General features: G+C 42.6%; 1 protein-coding gene across 4 annotated transcripts in view; it reads left to right on the top strand.

Moving 5' to 3' along the window:
- Positions 1-14,061, top strand: part of Dgcr8 (DGCR8 microprocessor complex subunit) — a 34,210-nt gene extending 20,149 nt beyond the window's left edge. For all 4 annotated transcript variants that reach the window (XM_021185281.3, XM_085832057.1, XM_029470338.2 and 1 more), the window contains 5 exons: positions 8,101-8,201; positions 8,424-8,530; positions 9,666-9,793; positions 11,225-11,338; positions 12,402-14,061. In XM_021185281.3, coding sequence (XP_021040940.1) covers positions 8,101-8,201; positions 8,424-8,530; positions 9,666-9,793; positions 11,225-11,338; positions 12,402-12,485 — 534 coding nt within the window. In that variant the 3' untranslated portion in view covers positions 12,486-14,061. The remainder of the gene's footprint in view (positions 1-8,100; positions 8,202-8,423; positions 8,531-9,665; positions 9,794-11,224; positions 11,339-12,401) is intronic.
- Positions 14,062-14,486: the final 425 nt, after the last annotated feature.

Raw genomic sequence — 14,486 nt, 5'->3', positions numbered from 1 at the left:
TTTGAATCTCCTAGGAAACACCTCTAGTGAATGTTTTATAATCCCCACTTTGCCCTTCCTCTTGTGTTAGGAAGAGGATCTAGAGCCTTAGACATTGGAGACAAGAACTCTGTCGCTGAGTCATAAATCTAGCCTCATCCCCACTCCTACCCTTGTGTGTGTGTTTGTTTGTTTGTTTGTTTTGAGATAGTGTTTCACTATGTAGCCTTGCTGTCCCAGAATTCTTTATGTAGATCAGGCTGACCTCTACCTCCTAGAGGTCCACCTTCCTCTGTCTCCCAGTGCTGGGATTAAAGGCGTATGTCATCAGTGGCTAAGAACATTTACTATTCTTGCAAAGAACCCAAGTTTGGACCTAAACGTTGGTGGGTTACAACCATTCAATACAAATGTCATTTAAAATGATAAAAATAAAGAATAAAAAATAATAAAAGTAGAAGCTGGAGAAATTGTTGAATGCCTGAGGACTTGAATTTGGTCCCCCACCCCCCATCCCTCATTCCAGATCTGATGCTCTTTTCTGCCTTCATGGTCACTGTACACATGCGGTACACAGACATGCATAAGGTTAAATCACCCATACATACAAATACTTTTTTTTTTTGAGAAAGAATATTAAACTCAGAAGGAAACTCAAGGACAATGTATGTTTTGGTAGTACAAAGAGTAGGATTGGGCAGGCAAACTAGAGATCTTACCAGCTACTAGTAGGAGGGGCTAAAGGACAAACAGGCAGAACAAGTGAGGACAAGGCATGCCAGTAGAAAAGAGATTGGTGATGTGGACTTTTGTCCTTTGTAGGATGTTTGTCTGTGTGTTCGTTTCTAGCTGCCTGTCAGTGTCAGAAGTTAATAACTGGTGTCTACTTAACTCTATTTCCTTTCAGAGACAAGGCCTCACTGTGTAGTTGTCTTGGTTATTATGGAACTCATTATACATATATTCAGTATGTATCAAAGATTGAGTATGAATGCTATCAGTTTACCTTCTAGGGATTGTAATTTATTTTCTGTGTGCGCATACATACAGACTTATGCTCATGTTGTGTGTATGTACATGTGGAGGCCAGAGGACAATTTGATGAAGTTAGTTCCCTCATAACTTTGGTTCCAGGGATAACTAGGTTTATGTGGCAAAGCACCTTTACTACTCAGGCATCTTGCTGGCACTTCCTTTGGGCCAGTCTAAAATCCTGTTACTGGTTTATCTTTAATCTGCAGTGTGTTACAAACAGCTGTGGATCTTTGCCACTGAAACACCTGTGCTGGTATATTTATGCTCTACCAAGAGAAGGCCAGCTCTTAAAATGATTTATTGGCAGCTTGGAGATGGTCTCATTTTAGATTTAAAACAAAACAGAAAAAAACCATTTTTTACATTAATTTTTTTATTTTAATTTTTTAAGATGGATTTTATTTGTCTGTGTGTCTGCCATGTGAGTGCAGGTACCCAGGAGGCCAGAACCCCTGGAGCTGGACTCACAGGCAGCTCTAAGCTGCCCAACATGGATGCTGGGAAATAAATTCAGGTCCTCTAGAAGAGCTGTAAGCACTGTTAACTGCTGAGCCATCTCTCCAGCCCTGTATGTATTGTGTGGGTATATGCATGCCACTGCACACATGTAGAATTCAGAGGACCATTATATAGATTCCAAGGATTGAACTCAGGTTTTCAAACATGGCAGTAAGTACCTTCACCCACTGAGCTCCTTCCTTCCTTCCTTCCTTCCTTCCTTCCTTCCTCCCTCCCTCCCTCCCTCCCTCCCTCCCTCCCTCCCTCCCTCCCTTCTTCCCTCCTTCCCTCCCTCCTTCCTTGTTGGTGTTTTTTTTTGTTTTTGTTTTCAAGACAGGGTTTCTCTGTATAGCCCTGGCTGTCCTAGAACTCACTCTGTAGACCAGGCTAGCCTCGAACTCAGATATCAGCCTGCCTCTGTTTCCCAAGTGCTGGGATTAAAGACATGCACCACCACTGCCCGGCTTGTTTTTTATTTTATTTTTTAAAGATTTATTTGTTAATTTTATGCAAATGAGTACACTGTATGAGTAAACTCTTCAGACACCCCAGAAGAATGCATCAGATCCTATTACAGATGGTTGTGAGCCATCATATGGTTGCTGGGAATTGAACTCGGGACCTCTGGAAGAGCAGTCAGTGCTCTTAACTGTTGAGCCATCTCTCCAGCCCACCAGTCCTATTTTTATTATAGTTGCTTACACATATGTATCTGTATGTTTGTGGAGTGTGGGGGGCTGCCTACAGTGACAAGACGAAGGTGTTGGATCCCTTTGGAGCTTTAGTTAGACAGTTATGAGTTACCCAACATGGGTGCTAGGACCCAATTTGGGTCTCTGGAAGAGCAGTGCTCTTAATTGTTAAGCCATCTTTCCAGCCTCTAGGCATGATCTTAATTTTGTGATGTGTCTTTATGTCTGTGTGTGTAGACCACAGATCATCATTGAATGACATTTCTCAGATACTGTCCATATTGTTTTTTGGCATAGAATCTCTTGCCTGGGCTGCTACTTACCAGTTAGACTAAGATGGCCAGCCAGTATGCCCTGTCTGTACTGGAATTCATTCTGTAGACCAGAATGGCCTCAAACTCATAGAGATCCACTTATTCCTGCCTCCTAAGAGCTGAAGTTAAAAGTGTGTATTGTGTGTAGTCCCCCAGCTCCCATTAAAGGCATATGCCACCTCTAAGCCTGCCAGTTATGATTGGTAATTTGAAGTCTCAGGAATAGTTTCTATTTCTTGCTCTTTCCCCATATAGGACCATCTATACTTAATAGTTTGTATCTCACAGAGCACAGCAGGACAACCAAAGTTAGTTATTGCTGTTACTATTTTTTTACTGGTGGTACTATAACAAAGTATCAAACTGGACAAATTAAGTCACAGAAATTTAGTTGCCATGGTTTTGGAGGTCAGAAGTGCAAAATAGTATCAGGTTTGTTAGTTTCTTCTAGATACTGCCAGAGGCATCTGGTTTCTGGGATGGTTATCTTCACCTTTATGCTTTTCCTTAAAGGAATCTCTGAATTTTCTGTTTGTGAAGAATGACTTTTGAATAGGGCTGAGTCCTCACATAGGGCCCACTTACCCATGTACTTAACTCACTTTCTGAGGTACTAAGGGGTGAGAGTTCAACTTGTACATTTTGGAGCAGTACTATAGTTCAGCTTATAATAATATTTTTGCCAGATAATAATTGCAAAGTATCTGTATTCTCGAGCCTTAATTTATCTGTATTTTTGTAACATGTCTATTAAGTCAGCTCATTTAGATTAGCTGACCATTGGTCAGTGATGTCCCTGAAGTAGTAGTAGGCCTTTGTTTTTGTTAGTAGTTGGTGGTTTTTATAACACAGAGATCCTGCTCACGTTTTAATCTTAGATTGTCCCACTGTAGTGAGTAATCCGTTCGTTTTATTTTGTTGCTACCATGTAAGTACAACTTACTGTTTGTGAATTGATTTTTTTTTATCTTTCCACTTTGCTGAATTCATGTATTAGTTTTGTAAATTTTTTGGATCATCTTTTGTGGTGCTTAATAAGAAATGTCCCGTCCCCTATAGGCTCAGATATTTAGTCCTCAGTTGGTGGTATGATTTGGAGAGATTTTGAGTTCATAGCCTTGCTTACTTCCAGTCTACTTTTTCTGCTTCATGTTTGTGTTTGAGATATGATCTTTTAGCTTTCCTGTTCCTGCCACCATTCTTGTCACTTACTACCACGTCCCCCGGTCATGATAGACTCTACCTCTCTGGAATTGTAAGCCCCAATAAATTCTTTATTCTGTAAGTTGCTTTTGGTCATTGTGTTTTAACATAGCAACAGAAAAGTAATTCATCTGTGTATAGGATTGTGTTGACTACGGTCTCTTATCTTGCCAGTCTGGATGTCTTAACCTAATTGTTCTGGCTGTTGTTGACTAGAAATGGAGATAGTAAAGGTGTTTGTTCCTCATTTCAAAGGGTAACATCCAGTTCTTACTACTGAGTGTGATGTTGTTTGTGGTGTGCTCATAGTAATTCTATTGGATTTGTAGAAAAGATTTATTTATATTTATTATACATAAGTACACTGTAGCTGACTTCAGATGCACCAGAAGAGGGCGTCAGATCTCATTACAGATGGTTGTGAACCACCATGTGGTTGCTGGGATTTGAACTGAGTATCTTCAGAAGAGCAGTCGGTGCTCTTACCTGCTGAGCCCCCCCCCCCCTCTCTCACACACACACACACACACACACCGTTGATTTTTAACCTGAAATGCTGTTTTATTTCTGTCACATGTCTTTTTTGTACCACTTCTATGATCTTATTTATGGTTTGATATTTTTATTTAATTTTTTTGTATAATTATATTGATTCTTCTAAAGCATGCATCCCTGAAATAGTCCTACTACTTATGGTATATATTCTTTTCTTTGGCAAAGTATGTATTCTTTTGTATTGATAGTTTCCATTTATTGATTGTGTGTGTGTGTGTCTGTCTGTCTGTCAGTCAGTGCCTGTCTGCTGTGTGTGTGTATGCATATGAGGGGTATTTTTTATTTAGTGTGTGTATGTGTGTGAGCACATGTGCTATAAAAGACTTGTGGAAATCAGAGAACAGCTTTGTTCTTCTTCCTTTATATGGGTTCTAGGGATTAAATTCAGATTGCTTGCTCAACAAATACTTTCTTCATTAAGCCATCTTGCCTGCTCCTTGTTTGTTTGTTTTTGATAGGGATTCACTATGTAGTACTAACTAGCCTGGCTATGCAAATCAGACCGGCCTTGATTTTGCTAAGTCGACCAAGGCTGGCCTCGAACTCACAGAAGTCTACCTTCTGAGTGCTCTATTAAAGGTGTGTTCTGCCAAGATCAGTGTGTTACTTGTTTTTGACAGGGTCTAGGTACATAGCACAGGCTGGCATGGAATTCAGGATTCTCTTGCCTTATTCTCCTAAATGATGGGGATATAGGCGCACACCACTATGATACTTTTTTTTTTGGTTTTTTCAAGACAGGGTTTCTCTGTATAGCCCTGGCTGTCCTGGACCTCACTCTGTAGACCAGGCTGGCCTCTGCCTCCCAAGTGCTGGGAATGATACTCTTAATAATTTTCCCATCTGTGTTTGCAAGGATTACTATTGTGTAGGTTTTGATCAGTTTGGTTTTTGTACTTTGTCCGGGTGTTAATATAGTATCGGTAGCATCATAAACTAAGCTATGAAGTATTCTCTTTGAATTTGTATAGAATTGATATTTTTCCTCCTTAAAATGTGGAGTGGTCATTATCAGTGAAATCATATGGACCTCGAGTTTTCTTAGTTTATAACCACAGATTTGGCTGACTTGAGAGGATGTTCTGAAGGCTGTTTGAGAAGTCTGATTGTCAAGATACTGTTCCTCAGTATCTAGATTACAGTTTTTCTGGTTTGAGGGGTTGGATGTTTTGTTTTTTACATGGGGGGAGGTGGGAATGCAGGGCACTGAGACAGGTTTCTCTGTGTAGCCCTAGCTGTCCTGGAACTCATTCTGTAGACTAGACTGACCCTGAACTCAGAGATCTGCCTGCCTCTGCCTTCCAAGTACTGGGGTTAAATACATGTGTTAGCATCACCCAACCTAGATTGTAGTTCTTCATGGGTTGTCCATGAGCACCTTTTGCTTCTTTGTCATCTTTGGCTCTGGGCACTCCAGTCTCAGAATACCATGATTATCTATAGGTCACTTTAGCATTTGATTGCACTTGAGAGACACTCCACAGAGATGCTTGCTGTGGGCTTTATGTTCAGATTTTATACCAGACACATGTGTTTCTGAGTGTATGTTCTCCAGGAGTATGTTCAGGTTCTTCCAGCACAGAGTTTGGGTTGCAGGTAAGCTGGCAATCTGTCTGCTGTGCCCAGATGGTCAGGTACTAACTGCTGGGTAGAACAGGGTTATATATATATAGGCTGAGCATAGCACATGTTGCTAATCAGTTGGCTTCCTTACTGGTTCTTGTAGGTAGTTCCAGGGTCTAACTCCTTTCCATACATTTGAGGGCAGAGGCATCTTTTTTTTTTTTTTTTTTTTTTTTTGGTTTTCAAGACGGTTTCTCTGTATAGCCCTGTATAGCCCTGGCTGTCCTGGAACTCACTTTGTAGACCAGGCTGGCCTTGAACTCAGAAATCCACCTGCCTCTGTCTCCCGAGTGCTGGGATTAAAGGCGTATGCCACCACACGCCCGGCTAGAGGCATCTTTTGATTCCTGTTTGAAGACAGCCAAACCACAACAGTTAGCATTCGTGATTATCAGTCTTGGCTGGACTCATGTAAGAATTTCCTCTACACTGTTGTCACTGGAGCAGTACAAACACAGAAAAGCTGTTCATATGTCATTCTAGAGAGGTCTTTTTTTTTTTTTTTAATTTTTTATTATACACAAGTACACTGTAGCTGAAGAGGACATCAGATTTCATTATGGGTGTTTATAAGCCAGCATGTAGTTGCTGGGATTTGAACTCAGAACCTTTGCAGGAGCAGTCAGTGCTCTTACCCACTGAGCCATCTCACCAGCCTCCTCTAGAGAGATCTTGACTTAGTTTATTCATGTTACCCAAGGTCTGGATTCTGAGGCTCTGCAGACTGTTACCTATCGGGCTGGTGAAAGACTTTTACCTCTTCAGCAGATCCTCTGACTGGTGGGCCCCATTGTTTCATGTTTGTTTCAAGCTCTTTGTTCCTATTTGCTTGTCAACTGATAAGTTAATCTTTGCTCTTAAGTTTCCTGGATATTCTGGTTTGAGTTGTGCTATGTCTCTGAAAAGGATCCATTGAAGGGCTAATCTCTAGTACCTGAGAGTATGGCCTTACTTTGGAGATCAGGTATAATAATAATCAGATATGTATAATTTATTGACATATAATAATTGTGACTGGTTTTCCAGAGGGGAGAAACAAAGAAAACATACTCAATAGAGATTGACTTGCTGCTCTCATAAGCCAAAGGAGCTAAGTCATCAGAAATTGGATCTTCCCATGTAGTCTCTGCAGGGGGAGTAGAGCTTTGCTGACTACCTTGAATTTTTACTTCTTGCCTTTATTTAGAGAGGAGATACTGTGATTGCTAACCCAGTTTGTGGTACAGATATATATTGCTTAAATGATTTACTTATGGAAACCATATAGAGTGTATCTACACAAACTAGGATGATTCTGTTGCTAGGCTCTAAAATCTTATGGGACTTTCTTTGAGTATGTGATCCACCATCAACTGGTAGATTTATCAGTGCATGACTGTGCTGTTTCTGCAGCCTGTCCCAGAGGTAGTCTGTGTATAGAGTAAGCTGAGCTGTTTAGCAATCTTCTGTTCACTGAGTACAGGGTCAGTCAGGGATCAAGGCAGGGATCTGTTAGCTACTCAATTCTTAGCCTTTATACTTTGTCCCATGCATTTCTGACTGCTCCTCCTATCCCTAGCCTACTTGAGCCTTGCTGTACAAAATTTCTCTCCCTGCATGTCTTAGTTACTTTTCTATTGCTCTGAAAAAATGCTCTGACCAAGGCAACCTAGAGAAGAGTTCATTGGGCTTACAATTTCAGAGGGTTAATCCACAACCATCATGATGAGAGGCATGGTGGTGGCAGGTAGGCATGGTGTTCAATAAGTAGCTAAGAGCTCACATGTCATCCACAAGCAGGAGACTGGGAGAGGTAAGAGAGAAAGAATCTAACTAGGAATGGACTTTTGAAACCTTTAAAGCCCACTCTCGTGACATACACTCTTTTTTCTTTTCTTTTTTTTTTTTTTTTTTTTTTCGAGACAGGGTTTCTCTGTGTAGTGTAGCCTTGGTATAATTTATTGACATAAATTATAGGCTCAACTCAGAAATCCGCCTGCCTCTGCCTCCCAAGTGCTGGGATTAAAGGCATGTGCCACCACTGCCCAGCTCACGGCCACATTTTTTCATCCTTCCCAAATAGTTCCATCAGGGATATCTGGAATATGGCATGCTTGATTGAGATCATGAAAGAAAGATGTTCATTGAGGGAAACACAGTGTGGCACGACTCTAAAGGTATGGACCTGCTTGGGATTCATAAACATGTGCTTTGTGTTTTAGTATTTTAACCACATCAGTATTGAGGATTCACGAGTCTATGAGCTGACAAGCAAGGCTGGGCTGTTGTCTCCATATCAGATCCTCCATGAGTGCCTTAAAAGGTAGGATAAGCTGCACTTCTATTAAGAATTAGGTCACAGAAGCTCTGGGTTACTGAAATTAGTGTGTGGAGAGCCTTCCATAGTCTGCTGAACATCTAGGGAGGGGTTTGAGTTTTCTTTGGAGAACTATTAGTAGACTTGTTCGTATAGTAGCCCTCTCCAGAAGTTACCGTGTATAAGCATCTTTCAGTAATGTCTTATCATCTTGTTTTCTCCTAAAAGAAACCATGGAATGGGTGACACATCCATCAAGTTTGAAGTGGTTCCTGGGAAAAATCAGAAGAGTGAATATGTTATGGCATGCGGCAAACACACAGTGCGCGGGTGGTGTAAGAATCTGTCTTCTCCCCTGATTCCCTAATAGACTGGCATGTTTTCAGAGGACCGCTAGGGTATGGCTAGCATTTTCTGATATGAGGGCTTGGTCTGCTACTACTGTTCTGACAGTCATTCTAAGCACAAATTTTGTGTGTTGGCCATCACACCTTCATCTGAAACTAGATAGGTGGTTATCCTTCCATTCTCCCTCCTGTTCCATTGTTACTATCACTTATAACCAGCCTATCTCTGGTGGGATAAGGGGACTGCTTTCCTGAGGAGCTGACTGGTGTGCATCCTGATGGCTATCCATCTGTCTACACTCCTATATTTGGTCACCTTCCTCTGCTTTTACATCTGACATAGTTGCTTAGTAAAAGCCAATATAAAGTTAAGCATGGTGGAGAATTCAAGTAGTTCCAGCAGGAGAATCATGTGAAGATGTGAGTTCAACACTAGCTTGAGCAACGTAGTGAGACCTTGTTTCTAAAGAAATAAAAAACAAAACTACAAAATAAAATACTGAAACTACTATAAGTGAAGATTAGTGAGTGTGTGTGTGTGCGCGTGCATGCACATGCATGCACATATATATATGTAAAATACATAGAAGACCTTGGGAAATTACATGCTCACATTCAGACCTGGATGTTTCCTATACCATTGGCTATTGCTGCACCATATAAACTCTAGTCCCCACGGAAGTAGGCTGGTGAGAAGGCTGGAGAAGACTGAGTGAATCTGAGCAGTAGTGATCTCTCAGCATGGAGAGCTCTCCTGGCTCAGAGTATCCTGTATATGGAGGCCCCACCCAGAGACCTACCTTCAGAAGCTATAAACTTTAGGAGACCTTGTAGCTGGTGCTCATTGTGTTGTAGGAAAGTGAGGTAGAGTGGGCTAGTGGAGGGAAGGAAATTTTGTTGTCTTAACTAATAGCTTTCTTACAAGTCCTTACTTGCATCTCCTGAAAGCTGCCCAATAGGATGGTTGGTACCTGGGTCAAGATCTCAGGACTCAGGCCTGAGTCATGGTGTCCAGCACAGTAGCAAAGCACTGTCTACCTTCTTGTGGAATGGCCTGCATGGGCTTCCTAGGTACACAGGAAAGGTTTTCCTGTCTTCTCACTTTTGTTTTTCTTCCTCATAGGTAAGAATAAACGAGTTGGGAAACAATTAGCATCTCAGAAAATTCTTCAGCTACTGCACCCACATGTCAAGAACTGGGGGTCCTTACTGCGCATGTATGGTCGTGAGAGCAGCAAAATGGTCAAGCAGGTAACCAGACTGTCACATCTTCTGGCAGTTGCTCTGCTTCCCTGTTTTTGCTTTGGCTTGGGGCTTGCTGTCAAGGTCAGGCTTGGCAGCACTACTTTTAATTATGACTGTCTGCTGTGCTGTGCTGTGCTGTGCTGTGGAAGTGATTGTGCAAGCCAAGGGTGGGAGTACCCAAGCCACATTTTCCTCATGAATCTGCCAAGCAGTTAAGTATGAACCATTAGGAGCAGTCCTAGACTATCAGGCCTGACACAAACCAGACAGTAGATGCAGGCAGTGAACACTACCTGATGTTGAACTGTGTGAAGGCTTGCAAACCAGCCCTTTGGCAGTCCTCAAGACTATCCTTGTTTAGTTGAAGGTTCTCAGTGACTTAAAGAATATGGGTATTATCTGTTTTGTTTCTGAGGATTTTGCCCAGATCTCAGAATTTAAGTAAGTCTCCAAACCTAATGGGTATGGGAAGTACTGGGAAATGATGTTAGGTAGTGATGGAGCTCAGCTGTATCACAAGCATCTTTTTACATTTTCCCCTAATATATGCTGAAACTACCTGGATCATCAGGATCTCATTGTTTAAACGAGGATAGGTAGAGACCCTGAAGTCTGTGCTCTGGACCCTTGAGCTACCCTGCCTTGAGCTGAGCTAATAGTCTAGAGCAACGAAGCACCCCTTCAGATTCTCCAAGACTCAAACTTGTCCCTGTCCTTGCTCAAGGCAGGAGGAGTCCAGGAGCCACATGGAGAATGTAAATAATATAAGGCTACTTCTCTTTTCTGATTCCTCTCCCTCCTACTGCTGGGGATCATACATGGGGCTTTGTACAGGCCAAACAAGGACTGAGTTGCATCTTCAACCTGAAAAGAAGCATTTTTCATGAGTTGAAATGTAGGTACTGTGTAGGTACGTAGTCTGGGACTGAGACAGAGGGAACGTTGCTGCAACCATGGACAGAGGTTTCCTTCAACTGGAGAGTGAATGGCCCTTGTCTGGCACAGGAGTTCTGGCATTCTAAGGCATAGTGAGCATCCTTAGCTGTGGCCTCCAAGCCAAGAAGGGAAGAGAACCAAAGAGAACAGCTGGGTAGACTGTTTTGGCTGTGTTATGTCTCAGTTGGCTTCAGCCATTGTCTTGCCACTGTCAGAGGGTTCCTGGCATAGTGAGTACTTGACTTTCATACTCAGCTAGTAAACACACAAAGGTGTGATCATGGAGGAAGGCAGGAACAGTGTCTGGGAGACCAGGGAGCACAGGGCTGTGCTTATACCCTATATTTATATGTCAGCTGCAAATGCTTTATCCTGTGATAAAGGTCGGCCACTGGTGTGGACTTGTGCCTCACCAAGCCCTTACACTCTTGATTTGGGTGGATACTGCTACTTGAGCATACTGCTACTTGGCAGTTCTGAGAGCAGGCTTTGGGTCCCTAGGAGACCTCTGACAAGAGTGTGATAGAGCTACAGCAGTATGCCAAGAAGAACAGGCCCAACCTTCACATCCTGAGCAAGCTACAAGAAGAGATGAAGAGGCTGGCTGCAGAGCGGGTAATTATCTCCCCCTTCCTCACCCCTTCCCCAGGCCACTTGCCTCCCTACCCCCTAAACTCCCCATCTACCCCTGTATTATTTCTGCACATATCATAGTTACTGAACCATCAGAATTGCTGGATTAGCCCCTTCCTTTTGTTAGATCCTAGAAGCCTGTTTCTGATCCCTAACTCTTCCAGATGAGGTTGGCTTTTTTTTTTTTTTTTTGTTCTAGCACAGTTGGTGCTTTCCTAAAAGGACTTTGTCTTTAGTTGAGTTAGGGAGCAGACAGGCCATCCTTTTAGTGGCTAAAGGTTCCAATTTGGAGTCAGGTATTTGAAAGAAAAGATTGTTTACTAGCCTTGTTTGATAACTCAAAAAAAAAAAAAAAAAAAAAAAGAAGAAAATCATAAGCCAAGGTAGAACTTAGTCTTGGTGAAACTTTCTAAAACTGCCATAGGGATCTTATTCCACGTGGGCTGTATTATTGACATTTTTTTCCTGGTCTCTGAAAATACCTTGTAATCACTCATACCTTTAGGCCCACTGAGTTGGGAGCATTTCCAGCTCTGGTGGCATGGCCCAGGTATGAACACAAACTCTAAGGGCCAAGTGTCTATTGCCTGTTGCCTTTCTGCTGCTCTCAGGTAGGCGTGGGGTCTTGTCTGCTAGAGTAAGCAGGACTTTCTAGCTTGACTCATGTTAGGAGATTATTTGTGGGGAATCAAAGCAACAAGCCTAAGACACAGACTTCTATTTGTGGGGAAATTCAATGGGCTTCTGGGCAAGCAAGCAAGGCTAGAATGACACTCACGTTAGAGGGGTGGAACCCAGTTTGTTGCAAATTCTTTCATTCTGGGTGTCTCTAGATTGCCAGGGAAGCTGCAGCACATGGGAGTCTACCCTGGCTATCTGAGGAAACCCTCCTGGCCTGGCCCAATCTGGCCCGCTCCCTCTATCTTCCCTCCTAGCCAGGTATCACAAACATTTGTGTTCTCGGAATTCAGGGGCTTCCATCTTCTTACCCTGTGAACCTCTTTGCTGGGCCCACCTTTAGCATCATTGACCTCTGTTCTTCTAGGAGGAGACTCGGAAGAAACCCAAGATGTCAATTGTAGCATCTGCCCAGCCTGGTGGTGAGCCCTTGTGCACAGTTGATGTATGAGGTAGGCAGCATGGGCCAACAGTGCTACCCAGGAGAGACCATCAGCCACACATCATCACTCTGCAGCATCAGGCCTCCAACCTAAGCTCCTTCCCTGTGGCAGGGTCTGGGCTCTGGCTCTGGCTCATGGGGACAGCTGTGACTACACAGTACACATGCAAAGAAGCAGTTCTGGACAAGCTGCTCTCAATGTGACTGGATATACTTAAGGATCAGTCATAAGTTAACTGCACAAGTGGAAGCTGATAGACAGCTGTAGATCCTGCTTGTATGTATCTGCTGCGGACCGTTTTTATGAAGGTTTTCATTAATTTTAGTACACTATATGCACTGACAAGAAGTAATACTTCGTTGATAGATGAGATGACCAGGTTTTATAGCTTTGGCTGGCCTATGATGTCAGGTAGCCCCTTTGCTATTATGGTTCTTTCTGGTGGAGCCACTGAGACTTGGTCAGAAGATGCAGGTATCCTGTCCTGTAGTATTACCTGCTTTGTGTGTTTTGCATTTTCTTCTGAAAAAGTTATAACAGAAAGGCTATTTCAGGCTATTTTGGCTTAAAATAAAACAAAATTTTAGCATCAGAAATACTCTTCCGAGATTGCAGTGAGATACTGAGTGTTAGTCTAATTGACCCTTTTTCTTATGAAGTCTTAATGTCCTAACAGCCGTCTTCTGGATACTGAAGCTTCCACCTTCGATAAACTTAGCAACAATTTTTTACAGAGATTTTTGCACAATCAAGCCCATCTGTTCATCAATTTTTAAAGCTTTTATGATGTTTTAAAATTTGGAAAGAAACTTTTACAGTAAGAATGAAAGATGCATTTCAACAGATGGATATGCATAAACAGGAAACTGGCCTTCAGTGTAGCCCATCACTGACCAAGAGCTGCCTGGCACATTGTACACGATAAGTAGTTTTGGTGTTTTTTGATCTCAAGGATAGCTGCTCTGTGCAGCCACGCCTGATTGCAGGTTTTTGTCTACCTGTGCTCATTGGATAGCCCCTGTAGATGGGTATTGAGTAGAGGGGTATTCAGAGCCCCGTTACCTGTTCAGTGGGGCTACACTCTACATTCTCAGTGTCTCTTACCATGTACCTGAAGATACATGGGTGACATGTGCTGTTAGAAAGACAAGATGGCAACTGTGGGCCTCCCAACAGCATCTTCCTCCTCCCTAATCATGTGTGTGACAGCAGTTAATGTCTATGTTAATCTTGGCAAAAAGAACTCTTAATTCAAGTTGGTAGACTTGGACACTTGATTCTTTTCTGCCTCCCATTCAGTTGTGTTCAGTCTTTTGACTAACCATTGCCCTTAAAACATACTTTACCATTGAAAAAGCATATGGTAATGGTGGCATCTCTGCAGCCTCACCGACCCAGGCACTGTCAACAGGTGCTGCCACACATTCCTGGTCTCCAGTGCCCTCCCTGTCTCTTACAGGTGGGTCTTATATGTACAGTCATGCTGCAAGGGTGGGGGCCTGTGCTGATGCTGCTTCTGTGTGTTGGCCAAGGCTGTAGGGTGTACCCTGATGGTCTGAACACATAAAACTGTCCAAAAGGGAACGGCTGGTTTCTTTCTTCTGATGGGAGTGCTGGATCTGATTTGTGGATCTTCAACTGGCCAAGGTTGTCCATAGTCAATTGTGTTTTTAAAGTCCCTTAGTGGACACATTTAACTCCATATGAACTCAGCATAGATTTGTGTGCAGCCATCCTCAGTGTTCCCCTGGAATACCTGGTTGGTGTTTGGTCCTAAAACATGGTTCTCTGGGGCTAACTTCAAGCAAGCCCTGGCATTCAGCAGGCATTGTCGTTTATACACTTTAACCTCAGCACTTAGGAGCCATAAGCCAGATTAGTCTGGTCTACATAGAGACACTGTCTTAAAACAATTTAACAGTACTAGCACTGGGAAAACTCACACCCTTAAAGAATCCTTCCTGCCTTTCAGAAAGGATTATCCAAGGTGGCAAGTAGGAGTGAGTTAA

Source organism: Mus caroli, unplaced genomic scaffold, assembly GCF_978045245.1.
Source record: "Mus caroli unplaced genomic scaffold, Mus_caroli_1 scaffold_17, whole genome shotgun sequence".
NCBI classification, from domain to species: domain Eukaryota; kingdom Metazoa; phylum Chordata; class Mammalia; order Rodentia; family Muridae; genus Mus; species Mus caroli.
The sequence above is the reverse complement of the archived record's forward strand: the minus strand, read 5'-3'. Positions and strand labels throughout refer to the sequence as shown.